Below are 22,493 nucleotides of genomic sequence, written 5' to 3' on the forward strand. Positions count from 1 at the left end.
ATCCATACAAGTACCCCATCTTCTAAATAAATGCTTATTCTGCAAACGTATTATGTTCAGAGTTTAAAATTTAAAATGTCATGACAAATAGTTGATTTGCATATAAAAACTAAATGAATGAAGAAAAATTCAGAAGCAAATTGCAGTTGTGTTTAAAAAGCAGAATAATTACAACTAAAGCATTCCAATATTATTCAAAACAAATTACAATTTGAAAGGTTACACAAATAATTCAATAATGATTTGATTATCAACTGCCTTGACATAAAAATAAACTAAGAAGATTTTATAAAATACGTTAATGACAGATCAGACAGAAGCAGTTTTTAGAATATTGCCAAGGATTTAAAGGAAGTAGTGATACATTCTTATAATATTTTACCCCAATTTACTATCTGTACACTAATTTTGTTCTCAATTTACAATAATTGAAATGCACAAGAACAAATATTTCAATGACAGACGTGAAATTAAGGACGTCCACTGATAAAATTAAGGTAAAGAAAACTATAATTTGGCAAATAGTAACAATAATTTGTTGAAACTTCAAGAGGAGCAAAAATGGACCACTACCAAATATTTTGTGTAAGGTTTTAAAAAATTATTTAATATAATAAACTCTTATACAATTTGCAAAACAACCAGATAATGAAAATGCAAACTTTTCAATGCAATTAAAGTTTGTATTATTTAGCAATTTTATTTTTGACAATGTACTCACCATGATTTACTCGCCAACACAATCCTCCATGATTTATTCCACTATCTCCAAAACAAATTACTCTTACTTTCTAGCATAAAGACAGCAGTAAAATAGGACCACCACCATTACTCAAGTTGCACATTTTCTTCACATGAAACTGCTGTATATCAGGTGTTACGGTGGTATAGCTGCCTTGCAGCAGAAGAGATCTCAAATCAATCCTGACCTTGGGTACTCTGAGCTTACATGCTCCCCCTGTGACTGAGTTAGAAGCTTCAGTTTCCACTCGCCTCCCAAAGACATATGAGCTGGTAGGTTAATTAGCTATTGTGAATTGCCCCTAGTGCAAAGGAGAGCGGCAGAATCTGGGCTGAGATGAAGAATAATAAAAAAATAATAAAGGATTTGTGTAAGTGGGTATTCTCGTGCTACATCTCTCAATGATTCTCCCTATATGTTACAATTGCTTCAGTAATATTGAGCAGAACCATAGAACTCCCTTTCTAAAGGCACTGTTAAAAAAAAAATTCTGCACATTTTATAGAATGCCTAAATTTCCCAATCATCTGCTGAGAATGACTAGAGATCAGCAATAATTACATGTACAGCAGTGATACATCTGTTAATGTACAGGCAATCCAGAGAACTGAGTACAAACCATTATAGTAGGTGTAGAATTTCACTTCAGATTAATAATTCAGACGTAAAACAACTTATGCATTATAAAAACCTATCTGGTATATTTCACAGATTAGCAAGCTCCCCTTTGGTTCCCAAGGACAATGAGGCATAATTGTTGGCCATATCAGCATGACACATCCTAAAAAATGAATCAAAAAATTCCTAAAGTCTACAGTCAGAAAAGCAATGGATAAGGTGATGCTAGGTTATCTTTATTGTTCATCTATTTTGTCAGCATGCATGAACTTCCTTGCTATTGTGACAGAGATAGCATTAATATCGATGCAAAAGTGAGACAGAGTCAAAATCAGCCCTGTGGGAATCTATCTTAAAGCATATGGACCCAGCTTGAGTGGGCTTGGCATTAGTAATCAGAAATCATTAATGAGTGAAGAATAATGTTCACTGGCATGGAATCATCACTGAAACTTCACACATTAACCATGCTGTATTATAAATGGAGTGAAGGCCAATAAAACACATATGGTGATGACATGAAAATCAACAGAAGGGCATGCGGCAATAATCACATGTTGTATTCTGCAACAGGATATACTTAGATGGCAAAAACCTGGCAAGTGAGGTTTAATATGAGATAAGTATGAGGTCATACAAAAGTATGAGGTCGTAGTGTTTTGCACATACGCAAAACTGAAATAAATACTCTTCTATATAAATAAAGCCTCTGAAATAATCTCTGCTCATTTCCATTATTCGTACTCTTGATGTAATTGATAAATATTATGGTACGTTTATAGCAGAACTTAACAAAATTAAGACACCATTTCTTCCCAGTACAGTTGAATCACCTTGAGCATATGATCCACTTTTCAACTGAGTAGCCTGACCTAGAATTAATAAAATGCCAACTGCAACAAACCAAATATAATAGTTCTGGAACTCAAACACTATCTGGATGGGAGGCCAGCACTTACTCTCAATTTCAGCCCTATACTTAATAAGAACATAAGAAATAGGAGCAGGAGTAGGCCATCCGGCCCATCGCACCTGCCCCGCCATTCAATAAGATCACAGCTGATCTGTCAGTAAACTCAGCTCCATCTACCTGCCTTTTCCCCATAACCCTTAATTTCCTTACTAAGATCTAACTGTTTCTTAAATATATTTAGTGAGGAAGTTCAACTGCTTCCCTGGGCAGAGAATTCCACAGATTCAGCAGACTCTGGGAAAAACAGTTTCTCCTAATCTCCGTCCTAAATCTTTCTCCCTGAATCTTGAGGCAATGTCCCCTAGTTCTAGTCTCACCTACCAATGGAAACAACTTTCCTACTTCTATATTACCTATCCCTTTCAAGATTTTGTATGTTTCTATAAGATCTCCTCTCATTCTTCTGAACTCTAGAGAGTATAGTCCCAGGCGACTCAATCTCTCCTAATAGGTTAACCCCTTCATCCCTGGAATCAACCTGGTGAACCTCTACACTGCCTCCAAAGCCAGTATATCCTTCCTCAAGTATAGAGACCAGAACTGTACACAATATTCCAGATGCGGCCTCATCAGTACCCTGTATAGTTGCAACATGACCTCCCTGTTCTTGAATTCAATCCCTCTAGCAATGAAGGCCAACATTCTGTTTGCCTTCTTAATAACTATTGTACCTGCAAGCCAACTTTTTGCGATTCATGAACAAGCACTCCCAAGTCTCTCTGCACAACAGCATGCTGCAATCTTTCACCATTTAAATAATAATCTGCTCTTCCATTATTCCTTCCAAAGTGGATGATCTTGCATTTACCAACGTTGTATTCCATCTGCAAGACCTTAGCCCACTCACTTAACCTGTCTATATCCCGCTGCAGACTCACCACATCCTCTGTACAATTTGTTTTCCACTCAGTTTAGTGTCATTAGCAAATTTTGCTACGCTACACTCAGTCCCCTCTTCTAAATCATCAATGTAAATGGTAGACAGCTGCGTGCCCAGCACTGACCCCTGCGGCACCCCACTCACCACCGACTGCCAATCAGAGCAAAATCCATTTATACCAACTCTCTGCCTTCCATTGGTTAACCAATCCACTATCCATGCCAATACACTTCCTCCGACTCCATGCATCTGTATCTTATTTATAAGTCTCTCGTGCGGCACCTTATCGAACGCCTTCTGGAAATCCAAGCACATGACGTCCACCTGTTCTCCTCAATCCACTGCACTCATTATGTCCCCAAAGAACTCCAGTAAATTTGCCAAACAGGACCTGCCCTTTCTGAATCCATGCTGCATCTAATAGAACCTTAAACAAAACTTGAAGCTAGTGGTGGAAAGCAATCTTGAAACAAGCTTAAGACAAAGTTAAGTGTTTGAACACTCCAAACATCAACAGTTATACAAGAGGAAATAACAATTTTGCTCTTTTGAAAGTTGGATTAAGCTCATATCATAATTGGTATTTTCACAACTAGGAAGTTTGAGAAATATTAATACTTTTGTGTACATTTCACAAGAGAACTCAAGGAAGCAGAATTCAGCAGTGCAGAACCCATTTTCTGAGAACTTAAGATGTTCAATTTCATTCATATTGGCTTGCTAAACATGCACACTTACATATATGTAACATAAGTAGAATCTAGCACTGACAACCTGCATCTCTGTTGAAAGATGCTGGCATCTGCTTGACAGAAACAAAAATTGCTTTGCTATGTTCAAGGAATAGACAAATCCAATTAGTTTTATCCTCAATCATCAAGGTGATAGAAAGTGCCAGCAACAGTGCTAACCGAGAGGCACCAACTCACCAGTAACCACCTTACTGATGCACACTTTAGATCAGGCCAGTCCTCTTCAACTCTCAACCTCACCTTATCCTTGGTTCATATATGGACTTTAGAGCTAATTTCACAGGTGTGGTAAGAGTAATTGCCCTTAACATCATGCCAGCATTTTACCAAGTATGGTATCAAGGAGCACTGGTACAATTGAAGTTATTGAGCAAACGAGAAAAACACACCAGTGGTTGGGGCCACACTTTGTGGTGGTGGGAGGTCAAGCATCCCAAGCTGATGGACATCACTGCAGGAACTTCTTATAGCAATGCTCTAGGGAAAACCATCTTCAGTTGCTTCATCAGTAACTATGCCTTCACCAAAGTCAATGTAAGATTTGATTTGACTTTATTACTTACATCCTTCACATACATGAGTAAAAATCTTTATGTTATGTCTCCATCTAAATGTGCAGTTTATAGTAATTTGTAATAAATAGTATGTACAACAGGACTGACAATAGAAACATAGAAATACAATTGTGTCATCATGAATTAATCAGTCTGATGGCCTGGTGGAAAAAGCTATCCTGCAGCCTGTTGGTCCTGGCCTTTATGCTGTGGTACTGTTTCCCAGATGGTATCAGCTGGAACAGTTTGTGGTTGGAGTGACTCAGGTCCCCAATGATCCTTTGGGCCCTTTTCACACACCTGTCTTTGTAAGTGTTCTGAATAGTGGGAAGTTCACATCTTCTGACGTGCTAGGCCGTCCGCACCACTCTCTGCAGAGAACTATTGGATTAGATTCAACGTTATTGTCATTTTTCCGAGTACAGATACAAAGCCAATGAAATGCAGTTAGCATCTAACCAGAAATGCAAAGAATAGTGTTATTTACAAAATAACTGTGAATAAAAAGTAAGTGCTACAGCACACGAATATAGAAGTACTGAGACAGTACAATATGGGTGCAATACTGCTTAGCGCTGTGATGCGAGGTTCAGCAGGGTCACAGCCTCAGGGAAGAAGCTCTTCCTGTGCCTGCTGGTGCAGGAGCAGAGGCTCCTGCAGCACCTACCAGATGGGAGGAGAGTAAAAAGTCCATGGTTTGGGTAAGATGCATCCGCCCTGCCTAGGAAGCGTTTGTGGTAGATGTTCTCAATGGTGGGCAATTGGGTGCCAATAATCCGCTGGGCAGTTTTCACCACACGCTGGAGTGCTTTGCGGTCTGATACGGGACAATTGCCATTACGGGTCAACTGAAATGCAGTTGGTGAGTATGCTCTCAATGGTACAGCAGTAAAAGTCTGTCAGTATCCTGGGATAGAGGTGAGATTTCTTGATGCTCGCAGGAAATAAAGGCGCTGTTGCACCTTTTTGATCAGGATGGAGGAGTTCAGGGACCAGGTGAGATCCTCAGAAATGTGGACACTAAGGAATCTGAAGCTTGATACATGCTCCACTACAGCTCCGTTGATGTAGATGGGGACGTGAGTGTGGCTCCTAGCATGCCTGAAGTCCACAATGATCTCCTTGGTCTTCTGGGCGTTAAGGGCCAGGTTGTTGTTGGCATACCATGCGGCCAGGTGCTGGACCTCATCCCTGTCGGCTGTCTCTTTATCCCCTCTGATCGGGCCAACCACCGGGGTGTCTTCTGCGAACTTAATTATGGAGTTAGAACCATGTACCAGGAACGCAGTCATAGGTGAAAAGGGAGTACAGAAGAGGGCTCAGCACACAGCCTTGAGGCACGCCGGTGTTCAGGGTGAGAGTGGAGGAGGAGAGGTTGTCTAACTTAACCGATTGGGGTCTGTTAGTCAGAAAATCCAAGGTCCAATTGCAGAGGGATGAGCTGATACCAAGCTGGCGAAGTTTGGCGATCAGCTTGGAGGGGATCACAGTATTGAATGCTGAACTAAAGTCAATGAGCAACATTCTGACGTAAGAGTTGGGGCTGTCCAGGTGGGTCAGGGCAGAGTGAAGTGCCGTGGAGGTGGCATCCTCTGTTGACCTGTTGGTGCGATAGGCAAATTAATGGGGGTCCAGGGTAGCGGGCAAACAGGATTTCAGATGAGATAGAACCAGTCTCTCAAAGCACTTTGCAATAATGGAGGTGAGTGCAACTGGGCGGAAGTCATTCAGGCCCGTGGCAGTGGAATGTTTCGGCACTGGCACGATGGTGGCGATCTTGAAGCTTGTGGGGACAACTGTCTGGGCCAGGGACAGATTTAAAATGTCCATGAAGACCCCAGCCAACTGCCCTGCACAGACTCTGAACACACGGCCAGGTATTCCATCCGGACCAGCTGCCTTCCATACATTCAGCCTGCTCAGGGTGGTGCAAACATTGGAGGTGGAAAGTGAGAGAGGCAGTTCACCAGGTGGGGGATCCGCTTTGAGGGTGACCTCCTTGTTCTCTCGGTCAGAGCGAGTGTAGAAGTAACTGAGCTCATCAGGGAGGGAAGCAGAGCTCGAAGGGAAGTACAGTTCCCACACCAGGCAGTGATGCAGCCAGTCAGAGTGCTCTCAATTGTGCCCCTGTAGAAAGTCTTTAAGATCTGGGGACTCATGCCAAACATCTCCAATTGTCTGAAGTGAAAGAGGCTCTGTTGTGCTTTTTTCACCATACTGTCAGTATGTACAGACCACGTGAGATCCTTGGTGATGTGTATGCTGAGGAACTTAACCTTCTCAACCCCAGATCCATTGACGTTAACAGAGGTTAGCTTGTCTCCATCCCTCCTGTAGTCCATAACCAGCTCCTTTGTTTTTGCAACATTGAGGGAGAGATTGTATTCTTGACACCACTATGGGTGATGACTTCTTCCCTGTAGGCTATCTTGTTATTATTTAAGATTGGGCCAATGGATGTAGAGTTGTCAGCAAATTTAATGAGCAGATTGGAGCTGTGTGTGGCAACACAGACATGGGTATACACAAAGTAAAGAAGGGGGCTGAGGACATAGCCCTGAGGGACACCTGTGTCGAAGGTCAGAGGGGCAGAGATGAGGGAGCCCACTCTTACCACCGGCGATCTGACAACGTTTGCTAACAGTCGCATGATGTTTAACAGTCTCTCAGGAAATGAAGCATGCAGCAAGTCCAAGACAACATTCAGGCAAGGCTGATTAAACAGCAAATAGCATTCATGCCATAAAAGCACCACTGATAGGAATCTAACTGCCTACCTTGAGGTTCAATGTCAGTACTATCACCCAGTACACTATTAACACCTTGGAGATTACTAATCACCAGAAATTCAACTACACCAACCACATAATACCACGGATACATGAAAACGTTAGAGGCTGGGTATCCTCTGGAAAATGCCACATCTCCTGATCCCCTAAGTCTTCCCTCCATCTACAAGATACAAAAGCAGAAAGGAATATTATTCTTATTCTTCACTAAGCTGGATGAATGCACTTCGGCAATTTTTAAGAAGTTGACACAGTTCAGGACCTAGCAGCTCAACTGATTGGTTTCTCAGTCTGAATTGTGTTGAAGACTAAATCTACCTACTCCTGCTATAAACCTTATTCTCTACATCACCAACTGTACAGCTGCAGTGTGGAGCATCTACAAAAAGCATTGCAGTTATTCCTCTGAGCTATTCTGTCAGCACTTCCCGATCACACAACTCCATCACAATAAAGGGCAAGGACAGCAGCCACATGAGAACATCAGCCTCTGCACTTGTCTCTCCCATACACTTATTATGACTTGAAAATATATCACTTCTTCACTTTCACTTTATCTAAATCCTGAAACTCTCTAGTCCATAGCACGATGGGAGCACTTTATTCAGAAGGACTGCAATGCTTCAAGAAAGTAGCTCACCATCTCCTCCTCAAGGGCAATTTGGGACAGACAACTGTGAAAATTGTTTCAAGTATGCAGAGTTGGGAGATCCTGTCATGCTTCAACAAGACTTGTTGATTTGAACTCTGTGCTTTCAAACTGAAACTCAACATTAAGTTAACGCTACATTAATTGATAACATGTAAAGATGCGTGCAGCAGCAGAAAATCACCTCATCAGCAACATTTAATATATTAACTACCTGCAATATTTTTCCTAATTAAGTTTTTACTGAGTTGTTCTGATTCAACTACTGTTCTTTAAATGCAAGTACAGGAGATCAAATGCCTCTAACAGAAGTTTCTCTTTCCGTGGGAGCCATTTGCAAAGGCACCTCCCTAAAAGCAGTGGAGCCATACAGCACAGAAGCAGGACCCTCAGCTCAGTATCTATGCTGAGCTTCAGATACCAATCTACACTAATACCATTTAGTTCCCACATTCCCCTCAACTAATCCAGATTCTATCACTTACTTAATGGAGAGGATGAAGGATGACTGGAGGACAGGGGGAGAGGAGAAGGGAGAAGAAGGTAAAGTAGGAAGAGGAGGGATAGGGAGGAAAAGAAAAATGGCTCGAGGATTGTCATGGAAAGGAAGGAAGGAGAAATGCAAGTAGGCAAGGCAGCAGAACAAAAAGGCAGAGCAGAAGAATCAGGATGCAAGAGAAGTGGTGGTGAAGTGGAGGGGAACAGTTCAGAAATATTTCTACCAATTCTTTATTACAACATCCATTTGATCTCAATGCCAAAATCAAGACCAACAGAAAGCCATTATTCCAAGTTAAATTTACATATTAAATAATGACATATACTCTATCACCATTAATTAATTAGTACAGGAGAAACACCCTGTGCCTCAGAGTGATACTGCCAGTTTCGAGGTGGTAGAAGTTGATACTTCCGGAAAACTCAGTGATCAACAGTTGGAATTATTTTTGGTTGATGCACCAGATTAATTTAATTAGATGGAGTAATGGGGAAATGCAAACTCTCTTTCGTATTGGATGGATGACATGAAATAGGTTAAATTATTTTCTTCAACTACATTTATACTGTCTTCAGACTCAAAGTGAAATGACAAAACATACGACTATCTAATTCCAGGATTAAAAGAAATAATTATACAATACTTACATGCTCTTGATACTTTTGGCTTCCATACATAACATACTGGGGTGCAAGACTGTAGATCATATAACTTGTGTGAAGAACGATCAGGAGCAGAATCATACAAAGAAAAAGGAGAGCTTGGGGGCGTGTTCTGCCTGGTCTAATCTTGTACAGCTATTTGAAAAAGGAAAGAAACAAAGAGCAACTTAAACCACTTAAAACTCTGCATGGTGGTGTAGAGTCTTTATAATTTGCTGGAACCCCACCCTTGATGACATGATTTCTCAAAGCACAGGAAAAAATTTTGCATGGTCATTGTTGCATTAATCTACTGAAATTTTAAGTTTCTTATGATGCCATAAACTTGAACAATTACAATCCTATCAAGTTTTAAATAACCTTAGCTTTTCAAAACTTTTCTTTTGAATTTTATTTCTTTAGATTATCTGTATTTTCAGATTTTTTTTGTAAAAATGTAAATACATCAAGTAGTTGAAACAATACCAACTTAATGTGGGAGAATCAATGATCAAGCACCTAACCTTCTGAGCTCAAAACAATCCTAGGCCACCAAATCTAAAATTAATCATTCCTACCATTAACAAATCTTAACTTTTCAAAATCAGCATTTTGAAAATGCTACTAGTCGGTCACGTGTGTAAAGGGGTATGTCTCATCCTCTGGATTTTACAGTGCTCTTAACAAACTTGACAATGAAAAGCAATCTATTATTATTTACTTTTTCTTTGAAAATTCTAGCATCATCTACGTTCTGATTATCCTTCTCTCACACTCTAACTTTCGGACATGTAACACGGATTCTCAAGAGACGAACTTACCCTTATCCAGAAAAACCAGATGCCCATGTTTCGGATTCCTGCCATGGATGTAAAGACTATGTACATCGTAATGATAGCAATCAGGATATAATCCAATGGAAATACCTGAGGAAGAAGTTTGAAGACAGGAGGTGAATGCTATGTTTATATAAACAATTTTCAACATTAACAATTGAACTAGAAAAAAAAGTACACGTAGCTCAGAATTTTATCAAGACAATTAAAATCTTCATTTCACCATGCTTACCAATTCAGAATCTGATTTTTGAGGCAATTATATAACATTACACGGACAGTCTTTTAACACACAAGATTCTATGAGAAAATAACAATTTTATTTGCAAATCCAGTGGATGGTTTGGATCCCCTTTAATAACCTGAAGCTCAAAATACTTTCAAGAAAGTCATGCTCCCTCAAGATGCATGGGACTAAAAATGAAAAACATTGTAACAATGAAAAAAACAAATAAATAGGGAAATTATTAGAATTGAAATCCTACACGTAATTGTCAAAATAAACAGACATCTGTAACAATGAGAACTCCCTGCTTTCTATACAGCCAATAATTTGAACATCTATAGAGCCAAAGAATGAAACTGATGAATGATTCTAAACCTTCCAGGAACATTCACAAGTCCAATCTAACTAGCAACAGAAAAAACATCAATTTAGTGGCATTTCAGATTGCTGCACTCATCTGGGGAACATTGCTGCTTGACACATGCAACAAGTACTGTATATAAGATCTTATACTTTATGTAAATATGTTTTTATTAAAGCACAATACATTTAACTGCCCCAATCTCAAGTAAGAACCTTCACATGCATTGGACAATTAAAACGTTTAAATTAATAGCTACTGACAGTTTCAATAACTCTATTTCACTGTGATGGATGGCAGCTGAACCACAACGTTGATAATGTGTCTCCCTCTAGAGATGTTGCCCGACTAGCTGAGCATGTCTAACATTTTCTACTTTTATTCCAGATGTCTAGCATCTGCAATTTTTGAATTTCATCTTTTTAAACACAACCCATTATCCCTGCACATTATACAGAGTAGAAGACATTTAGAAACTAGTTTTTGACACACTTTTACTCATGATCAGACAGCAGTCCCAATACAATTATACAGCTTGTTTTTAAAATTTTAAATATGTAAGCTATGGCATATAATTGAACTTAGAGGTGAATGTATTTAAATAAATACAAGACACCAAAATCAAATGTACAACATCTTGCAGCTTAAAGAATGCGTAGAAAATATCAATCATCCATGACACAATTCTTAGTTAATCATTTGAAATTGGTGTATGGCTATGAATTGGAGACTAAAGTAATAGTAATCTTTAGTTCAAATGATGATTCAAGTTTAATTGTCATTCAACCGTACATGAATACCCATGAACATAGCCAAACAAAACAGCATTACTTCGGGGTCAAGATGCAACAGGCAGTACAAAGCTTACATAGCACATACCTAAATAAGACAGCAAGCACATATAAGCTATCAGTAAACACAGTCACACAAAATAAAAATACAGAGTCCAGGACCTTGAGTCCATGAACATTGCAGAAATGTGCAGTCGAACACAATGCAGCTTGTCTTCTGCTGAGCGAACACTAGGGGACAGCTTTAAAAAGTGTACAGACGAATTCAAAGTACCACTGAATAGTGAGGCTATGGGCAGGACAAGTACTGTGAAGCACCCTGGACAGGTGCTAACTGATACGCATCAGCCTAGAGTATGGAAGGAATTTCTGTTTTAACATTTTTACTAGAATTCAGTGAACTGAAGTTTGATAGTGCAAAACATCTATACGTTGCGTTGTGCATTCTATTCTTAACTCAAAGTTGGTTAATTCAAATGAACTGATGATGCAGATGTTAACATTTATTCCTCTTTGTTATGTTATTAAAAAATGTCATCTATTTCAGAGTACTGGATAGCTCATTTTTTAAGCACAAGTATCTTTTTAACTTCCTGTGTTCTAGAACCAATTCTACTGGGACTTCTGATATATTGCCATACAAGCCAGTAAAATACACACAATCAAATTGTAAAATTACTCAAATTTCATACTTACTGTCTGTAGAACAAGCAATAATTCATTTAAAGGATTTCCCAAGTTAGTTTCAAATATTATAAATCCAGAATCAAAACCCATCGAATGTAGTGCTTTATCCAAGCTGCAAAAAATTTGAGAGAAACAAAGAACTGTTTACATCTCCACAAATGAATGAGCAGAGGGGGTTGTTTATTGTCCTAAAATACATGTCACAGCACAAGATAATGGTAAACACAACTCAGAGATGCTGTTGAGTTAATGAAGCAGCCGAAGTAGGAGCAATGAGAACTATCCAAAGCTTATAAGAATACAGAAACTTTGTTGTTAATTCAACCTCCCACGCATATTCTACTATTCAATATGATCATGGTCCCAGCCCTCACCTCCTCTCAGGCCCTCCACAGCCCTCAGTTCTCCGACCTTTCAAAACTGTATCTACTTCCTCATTAAATACCTCAGTGATCTGTCTTCCACAACTTTTTTGGGGACACAGTTCGATACAAAAGAAATAACTGTACATCTGTTTTTAAATGACTACTCCCTAATCATGAAATGAAGTCCTTGCACTCAAGATTATCCCATTTGTGGAAACAGCTCATCATTTGAACACCCTTAGTCGTACATCCTTAGGATCTTATGTGTTATAATAAGCTCATTCCTTCCAAACTCCAAAGAATCATTCTAATTTATTTAGCTGCTCATCATAGGTCAAGTGCTAATTAGTTTACGACTGTCACATATGTCAGCATATTGACTTCCTTACAAGGTTAAGGAGGTTCAATTTGTTGAAAGTATCCTGATGAATGCATCATGGTTTGGTATAGCAATTCCAATATACAGGAAAGGAAGACACTGCAGAGAGCAGTGGACCTGCCGAATACATCACAGCACATCCCAGCACATCCCTCCCCATCATAAATAGTATCTCCAGGAAACAATGCCACAGGGTGGCAACATCTATCACCCAGGCCATGCCATCTTTTTGCAGCTACCATTGGGCAGGGGGTACAGAAGACCAACAGGTTTAAGAGCTAAAATAGTCTTTTTGTTCAAAGTGTTTTCTTTTAAAAATTGCAATGATAAACTTACTTTGAAAGAAAGAGAGCAACCACAAATAGAAGAGCCACCAAGATGAAAATTGTTCCCAGAACAATCTGTAAAATAGGAAACACTTCTAAGTTCATGCCATGGATACCTAAAATATTTCTTTGACAACATAAGCAAATAACAGCAGTAGGGGAAATCACTTAATCCACTTCCCACATCCTAGCCAATCATCATATAAGTTATGGTTCTTCAAGTACTACTTTGATGAGGATGAATGTGTTGCTCTTTCAGTCTTTAATACATAAAAGAGAAAAATGTGTATGGGGATTGAGGTTCTGCAGATTACGAGTCTGGTGAATGAAAACCTGCTCATGAGGCTGCAAAAATGAGATTATACAGGGATGTTTTAAATGGAAGAATTTGAAAATCAATTAATTATCAAAACATATTCAGCCAAATGCAACAGAGAAAGTGATCGCGTTCGTACACAAGGAACATGAACTTGTGACATTTGAGACAGGGACTCAACATAATGGCATGTTTCCCCCCCCACTTTTTGTAAAAAAAATATCTTGCTCAGAATCAGAAAGATTAGTGGCAATGAAGCAAGGGAGAGAGATGGTGCTGAGGTGGAGCTAGGCATCATCAGTATACATGTGGAAAATAAAGCTTTGTTTTTAAATGATGTTGCGACTGAACAGCATGCAAGCAAAAAAAATATGAAGCAGGCACTGATCCTGGGGAGATAGCAGAGTAAGTAAGGGCAGCTGTGACAAATAGCCTTTACTCTGACCAGGTAAGCACAGAACGGGGCGGGGGGGGGTTGGAGGGGGGTGTGCATATCGGCCCAGGATGATGATAGGACTGGCATTAGCAAACTGTAAAGGTTATAGATAGGTCTAGAAGAAAGTAGTTTGTTCTATGTTTGTTCTAATTTTCTAGGATATCAAGCATAAGTTCCTACACACCAAACAGGATCTGGCATAGCCAGGATTTCTTCCTAGGGATGGGGTGCTATAAACAAAAGGTCATTAGGTTTGAAATCAGAGGCAAGAGATTTAAAAGGGAAAACTAGGGTGCTTCTTCATGCAAAGTGTGGTGTGTATTTGAAATGAGATAGGCAAATTAGTAACATTTAAAAGCCATGGATAGGAGAGATTTAGGTGGTTATATGCTAAACATGGGCAGATGGAACTAGGTCACTGGACAACACAGTAAGCAGGGATGACTTGGGTCGAAGGGCCCATTTCCATGCTATATGACTCTTAGTTATCTCTTATTCTAAGATGATTGAAAGAAGATTTTGCAATTTCTAGCCACAATGATTCTGCTGTAGCCTATTCAAAGCCTCTCATGGTTCAAAATTCAAAGTACATTTATTATCGAAGTATGTATACTGTATACAACCTTGAGATTCATCTCCTTGCAGGCAGCCACTAAACAACCAACTACCATTGAACCAGTTTAAAGAAAATCCCCACACAAGACCATCAGAAATGCAAAAAAAAAGAACAATTTGCGTAAACAACAAACAGCCAACAAATAACACAAACACACAAAACATTAAACATCAAACCAGAGAGTCCCCCAAAAGTGAGTCCACAGCCATGAGCCACCGAGGCGAGTGAAGCTGGTCCAGGAACCGATCGGCCGTGGCTACAGCCACGGAGTCAAAGTTGATTCAGCACTATTTCGATGGCTGCAGGCCACAGCCTCAGATCCAGTTCCACGCCGAAGTTTCTCCATCAAATTGCGCAAATAATAAATGGGTTCACACTGAGGACGTTAACAATTAAAACCAAAAGTGACTCCACAGCCACTAGCTGCTGAGGCCATCGAACCTTGCAGCATGGGACCCAAGACTCCTGCACCTTCAGCTGGCAGTAACAAGAGGGAGTCTAGTCAAAAGCAGGGAGGTGTTGATTTTAATCTTGCTCAACACTTTAATTGGCATGGATCAATGGAGCCGACCACAGGTTTGTGCTCCACCATTCGGAATTCAGGCAGCATACACCCACAATGACAACCATAGCCTCACTCCACGGCAAATCCCCCTGAAGATTGTAGAAGCATTGGTTGGGCCAAAAATACATACTAAAACGGAAAATTACACACTGCAATCGACCGCAGTTCAGAAGATGAACAAGTACATTTAGAAGAGTATCCAGTAGTTTTGTTAACTGTAAGATGTTGCCATTAGTCACTGGCTGCATCTTGACAAAAGGTTCACAGTACAGCAGTATCCATCTGGCCTCCACAGGAAATGAAGGTTGCTGAGAAAAATGTTTAAAAAAAATTTCTGTACATCAGCCCAGAACCCAGTGCATAAACTTTTTTAAAAAATTGCCAAACTGTATTTTATCACAAGCTCATAAAAAATCTCTTTAGGCTTTGCATTTTGCAATTTGTCATAAATCACTGAATTCATCCAATGTCAAATTCCTTTTTCAGTCTGTTGCACATTTCCATTTTTCTGTTTCAATGACAGTGCTACAAATTTCTGCTTCAACCCTTTGCTGGGGGTATTCTTATTTAACATAGTGTATAGATGGGAGGGATACAACAGTTTATGGAAAAGAACTGGAACCAAACACCACTTGGAAAGGTAAGTGAGGGACTGAGGGCAGGTGTAAGCTGATGGGAGACAGTGCATAAACAAAATTGCATCAACCCAGCGTTACCTCAGATTTTGAAAAGTATGAAATTGCTTAATATACTTAAATATTTTTGCTGATTGTATGAGAATTATTTAATATCAGACAGATTTACTGTACTTCATAAATACATATGAAAACAATTTGGCGACATCCAAAAGCAATACAGGTGGCCCCCATTTTCTGAACGTTTGCTTTACGACACCTCGCTGTTACGAAAGATCTACATTAGTTACCTGTTTTCGCTAACAGAAGGTGTTTTCACTGTTATGAAAAAAGGCGTCGCGCACCTGAACAGCCAAGCTCCTCCCCTGGACTGCATTCTGGCTGGCATTGCTGAAACACTTGCTTTATCTCGATTTATTTTGCGCATCTGTTAGCAAGATGAATTCTAAGATATCGGAAAAGCCTAAAAGAGCTTGTAAGGGTGTTACACTTAGCGCAAAACTAGACATTTCGATCATGGTGAACAAAGTAAGGACATTGTCCACATGCTGAACTTGCCTGCGTCCACCATTCGCACTATTTATACGCAGAGAGAAAGAATTTTGAAAGCTGCCGATGTTACTGTTGGTTCTGCTTGTAGCAAAGTGGTCTCTCTTAGTCTGCATCCAATAATGGATAAAATGGAAAGTCTATTGCTTGAGTGGATTGATGGGTGTACAAAGCGTGGTGTTCCGTTAAGTTTTCTTATACTTAAGGAGGAATCAGTCAGTCTTTCTAATAAGCTGAAACAAAAAACACTGGATGATGGTGATGAAAGTGGAATTTAAAGGTAGTCATGGGTGGTTTGATCGGTTTCTGAGGCAAGGGCAGCTTCATAGTTTAAGCAGTGGTCCCCAACGTCCGAGCCACCGACTGATAGCGGGTTGCGAAGGACACAGCAGTGCAGCGGTAGTCGGGACGCACCCAGCACATCGTTAAGAAAAAAAGCCGAAATAAACGAGCTAATTAATTAGGTGCCGCCCAGCATGTAAACGTTGGCCCAGATCAGAGGCGATTGCCGATTGCGTCAGGTGGTTATTCGTATAAGTGTTTAACTGTGACGAAACTGCAATTGATTGGAGTCTTCCCCATTCCGTTAAGTGAAACTACACTGTACATACATTATTTCTACTTTATGTAGGCTGTCTATTTTTATGTGTTATTTGGTATGATTTGGCAGCTTCATAGCTTAAAGTTTACTGGAGAGAGCGTTTCTGCCGAGAGCGCTTGCACTGTGTTTTTGCTGAGAGCGCTTCTACGAGATTTTCGCTACGCTACACAGTGCTGCAGAAAAGTATTTCTACTTTATATAGGCTGTGTATTTATCATATAATTCTTGCTTTTACTATATGTTACTGTTATTTTAAGTTTTAAGTGTTATTTGGCATGATTTTGTAAGTTATTTTTTGGGTCTGGGAATGCTCAAAAATTTTTCCCATATTAATAAATGGTAATTGCTTATTGATTTTATGACATTCCGGCTTATGAACTGTTTCATAGGAACACTCTGCCTTCGGATAGTGGGGAAAACCTGTATTACTTGCATTTGCACAGTGACTATCTTTCAGAAGCACTTTGGCTTAAATCTTCATAGTTCTCTCATCAAACATATTACAGAGTATTCAAAAATTGTTAACTTTAAATTACTGTCATCAGTAATAATGTTCAAGAGGATCTACAGCAGAAATTCTGTGGGATTCTTTGCATATGAAATATAACTTGTTTAACCTTTATCAGAATGGTAAAATCCTAAAAAGATTTCCAGATTCTATAAACTGATTATTTAGCTGCCAGAAAATAATAATACTGAAATGAAGTTCTTTTTGTAACAAAGCAGAAACGTTCTCTTTAATATGCATGGAGAGAAACAAGAATAGAACAAGTGATGAAAGATAAGAATGTACATTAAATGCAGCAATCAACATTTACAGATTCCTTTGCACAAAATATGATACAAATATCTGAACAAAATACTGTGAAAATAATAAATTGTAATTTGTGGATGAACATGATGTACTCATCAAAATAATGCCTTATAATTATAAATGATCAGAGTGTAGGATAACATTTTAATTGTCAAAAGCAAATAGATCAAGTTGTGTGTATAAAATATGATTTTGTTTTCAATAAGCAGGTTTTAATATCTATGACCTTTTAGATTTATTCATTGTTGTAAGTTTTTCTCTGAAGCCATCTTCATTCACTTACCAGGGTAAGCTTAATATTGAAACTATTCTTCTCAGTTAGAATAGTGGAGTAATATTACCACAGATGCAGTATGTAATACCCCCTACTACTATTACTACAAAATAAAAAGGCAATACAGTCTGTGAGAATCATTGTTTGATGCGTTTGTGGGTGGAAAGAAAATGAGGAAAAAGAGAAACATTTACTAACAAGCAATCACTCAAAAAGGATTATTAGGGGTTAGAATGGAAAAATTTTTTGGTACTCATGAACTTGAGGTGCATTAAACCAGCAAATTAATTTTCCAGATTTCCCAAACCCTCATTAAGGTTACAAGACTCCCCATGCAAAGCATGCAAATTCTGCAATTAATGTTGTGTTAAATATTGTATCGTAGATCTACATGTCCACAGGCATTTTCAAACAAGTTTAGTATCGATACAGCTGTCTGCAGTAACATATTGAAACAATTTAATTCTCTCTTGTAGAAACATGTTCCCTTGTGGACATCAGCTTTGCTGAGGAATGCACACAGGGACCATTTCCTCAGCTATATCAATATGATAGATAGCATTGTAACTATCAGAATTTATAACACCATCAAAAATGTAGACAGCACTGAGATCAGGTGTATAAGATACATATATCCAATCTATGTACCTTTAGAGGCCGAAGAGCACAACAAATTTTCAACCAGCAACTTTGCTCAGCAGTTTCCAGATGTCTGCCTCTTCTTCTAAGTGTTCGTAACTTTTCTTCTAGTTTCTGTAAAGCTCTACGGTCTTTTGTGGACAGCGGGCGACCATCTTTGCACTGATGAAATATCAAAGACATGCATGAGGTTCAGGTAACCATTTTCTCTGACCTAATCCTACAGTCAAGCAGGTTTACAACTTATGAATAAAAGTAAGTTCTTAAGTTTTATCAGGTGGTAAATTAGGTTGCTTGTACGGTGCTCATAAAAAGTATTCACACCCTTTGCAAGTTTTCATGTTTTATTTTTTATAACATTGAATCACAGTGGATTTAATTTGCCTATTTTTGACACTGATCAACAGAAAAAGATTTTTGTGTCAAAGGGAAAACAGATCTCTACAGAATGATCTAACTTAATTACAAATACAAAACACAAAATAGTTGATTGTGTAAGTATTTACCTTCTTTAATAAGACACACCAAATCATCACTGGTGCAGCCAAATGATTTTAGAGGTCACATAATTAAATAGGGGTCATGTGTGCAGTCAAGGTGTTTCAATTAATTGTAGTAAAAATACACCTGCATCTGGAAGAACCAACTGCTGGTGAGCCAGTATCCTGGCAAAACAACACCACAAAGAGAACACTCCAAGTAACTCTGCGAAAAGGTCAGGAGATGGATACAAGAAAAATTTCCAAGTCACTGAATATCTCTTGGAGTACAGTTAAGTCAATCATCAAGAAATGGAAAGAATAAGTCTGCCTAGGGCAGGCTATCCTCAATAACTGAGTGACCATGGATGAAGGGGATTAGTGAGTGAAGACACCAACAGACCTATGGCAGCTCTGGATGAGTTACAAGCTGCAGTGGCTGAGATGGGAGAGACTGCGTATACAACAACTGTTGCCCAGGTGCTTCACCAGTCGCAGCTTTATGGGAGAATGTTGAAAATAAACTCACGAAATCTCTGCTTGAGTTTGCGATAAGGCATGTAGGAGACTCGGAAGTCAGCTGGAAGTCAGAAGATTCTCTGGTCGAATGAAACCAAAATTGAGCTAGGCTAAATGCTATGTTTGGTATAAGGTAAACACCATACATCATTAAAAACACACTATTCTACCGTGAAGCACGGTGGTGGCTGCATCGTGCTGTGGGGATGGTTCACTGCAGCAGGCCCTACAAAGACTGTGAAGGTAGAGGATCAAATGAATGCAGCAAAATACAAGAAAATCCTGGAGGTAAACCTGATGCAGTCTGCAAGAGAATTGTAACTTGGGAGAAGATTTGTCTTCCAGCAAGACAATGACCCCAAGCATAAAGCCAAAGCTACACAGGAATGACTTAAACACAAAAAAGTTAATGTCCTGGAGTGGCCATGTCAGAGTCCAGACCTCAATCCAATTCAGAATTTTGTGGTTGGACTTGTAAAGAGCTGTTCACTCACAATCTCATGCAATCTGACAGAGCTTGCATTTTTATAAAGAAGAATGGGGAATAATTGCAGTGTCCAGATGTGCAAAGCTGATAGAGACCTATCCACACAGACTCAAAGCTGTAATTGCTGCCAAATGTGCATCTACTAAGTACTGACTTGAAAGGGGTGAGTAATTATGCAATCAATTATTTAATGTTTGATAATGGTAATAAATTTAGAGCAATTTGTAGAAATTTGTTTTTACTTTGATATGAAAGTTGATCAGCTTCAAAAAAAGCCAAGTTAAATCCATTGTGATTCAATGTTGTAAAACAATAAAACATGAAAACTTCTGGGGTGATTACATTTTATAGGCACTGTAAATATAATTTAACACAGGTTTCTTAAAGGCATATAAACTCCTTGGGATTTGATGTGAAAAAATGTTCAGATTATGTCCTCAAAATCAGGAAAAATAAATTCTCTGCAGTTACAATGTAGCTGCATCAGCTAGACACCTGATAATAGTGTTGAAAAAGTTCTTTTAAATAATGGGTTATGCTATCCTAGAATTATATAGATAGATTAGTTCACTGTTCTAGCACAAAGAAATAGTTGCTAAATCCACATCAGCCATAACTTGAGAATGAAGCCGAAATATTATTACACATCAAGGGTACACTCATCTTTAACTACTAAAGGGAGGTGGTGACTGTCTTTCATGCACCTGTGCATGCTCTCCCATTCAACAGGTCTTGACTGATATTTTACTAGAGTGCCAGTTTGCTACACTAACTGCTATCTGTTTATTTACTTCATATTGAAAAATATGTCTATCTGGTTTGAGTTTATTCACGTGGACAGAGAATTGCAGAGATTCACTGCGGTGAATAAACTCAAACCAGATGGACATATTTTTCAATGGTGAAGAAATTTATTTTTTTTTGACAGTGCTGAATAGTTGTTCCTTTTTTTTTTGGAGACTGACACCCAGTTCTGGTCACGTCAACAAGGGTAATGCCTCCTAGGGAATACCTTGTCAAGCCTCATAAGAATTTAATATCACTTACTGAGATCTTTTCTCATTCTTCTCATATGCTTATTCCCTCTTTGCAAGACAAACCTCATCAACGTAAGAATCATTCTGACGCACCTCTATTGCACTTCCTTTATCACCGATCCATCCTCCTTTACATCTGGTGACCAGACTTGTATATATTATAGGATATATCTCAGCAGGGTATTATGTAATTTTTGGGAGGGATCTATACTGCTGTATTCAGTCCTCTTGTATTAAAAGCTTAACATACTATTTATCATCTTAATTACTTTCTACACCTACATTTTAACTATCAGTTATTGATGAGCGAGGACATCTAGATCTTACTGAAAGCTGTTCAATCTCTCACAGTTCAAAAAAATACTTCACATTTTCACTTACACTAGCTATACCATCCTCCTCTCAACTTGCTTTGGTGCTTAGCTTTGTATTTACCTGTCACCAACACTGATGACATCATTAAATCATCATTCCTTAGCTTTACAAATGAAGGTCGATTTGATGGTTGAAGGCTGATTCTTTGACTGGAGGCCTGTGACACCTAATTTGGATTCTGTGCAGTTCTGGTCACCTGCCTATAGCAAAGAATTCAATAAGATTGGAAGAGTGCAGAGAACATTTACAAGAGTGTTTCTGGGTCTCAAGGTCCTAAGTTATAGGGGAAGGTTGAAGAGGTTGGAGCTTTATTTCCTGGAACATAGAAAAATGAGGGAAAATTTGATAGAGATATACAAAATTGAGGAAAATAAGTAGAGTAATTTAACACGCTTTTCCCACTGAAGTTAGGTAGGACTAGAATGAGAGGTCATGGGTTAAAGGTAAGACTAGAATGAGAGGTCATGAGTTAAGGGCGAAAGGTGAGAAGTTTAAGTTGAATATGAGGGGGAACTTCTTCACTCAGAGGGTGATGAGAGTGTATAAAGAACTACCATCAGAAGTGGTGGATGTGGGTTTGATTTCAAAATTTAAGGGAAATTTGGAAAGGTACATGGAGGGGAAAGGTATGGAGAACAACTGCCCAGGTGCAAGTCGATGGGACCAGACAGATTAAAAGTTTGCCACAGACTAGACGGGCCACAGGACCCGTTCCTGTGCTATGACTCTACGACAAGTGAAGGGCCCAGGGGTCAGCGTTGGGACCACAGTTATTCATTGTTATGGAAATGATTTGGATGCATGGCATGACCAGCAAGTTTGCTGAAGATACTAAATAAGTACAACACATAGAAAATGCTGGAGGAACTCAGCAGGCCAGGCAACATCTATGGAAAAAAAAAGTAGTCGACATTTCCGGCCGAAGCTCTTCCGCAGGACTTTTTTCCATAGATGCTGCCTGGCCTGCTGAGTTCTTTCAGCATTTTGTGGGTGTTGCTCAGAGTTCCAGCATCTGCAGATTTTCTCTATTTTGTAGTTTGAATACTAAGGGGGTCTTTTTGACAGTGAAGGAGGTTACAATGA

At 39.0% G+C, this 22,493-nt stretch overlaps 1 protein-coding gene across 1 annotated transcript in view; it reads right to left on the minus strand.

Annotated features, from left to right (window-relative positions):
- Window positions 1–22,493, minus strand: part of lmbrd1 (LMBR1 domain containing 1) — a 206,305-nt gene that overhangs the window by 28,300 nt on the left and 155,512 nt on the right. Inside the window, exons 9-13 of the mRNA XM_063040281.1 lie at window positions 18,523–18,675; window positions 13,079–13,143; window positions 12,008–12,110; window positions 9,919–10,023; window positions 9,104–9,253 (exon numbers count right to left, since the gene is read on the minus strand). Coding sequence (XP_062896351.1) covers window positions 9,104–9,253; window positions 9,919–10,023; window positions 12,008–12,110; window positions 13,079–13,143; window positions 18,523–18,675 — 576 coding nt within the window. The remainder of the gene's footprint in view (window positions 1–9,103; window positions 9,254–9,918; window positions 10,024–12,007; window positions 12,111–13,078; window positions 13,144–18,522; window positions 18,676–22,493) is intronic.

Source organism: Mobula hypostoma, chromosome 2, assembly GCF_963921235.1.
Source record: "Mobula hypostoma chromosome 2, sMobHyp1.1, whole genome shotgun sequence".
NCBI lineage: Eukaryota > Metazoa > Chordata > Chondrichthyes > Myliobatiformes > Myliobatidae > Mobula > Mobula hypostoma.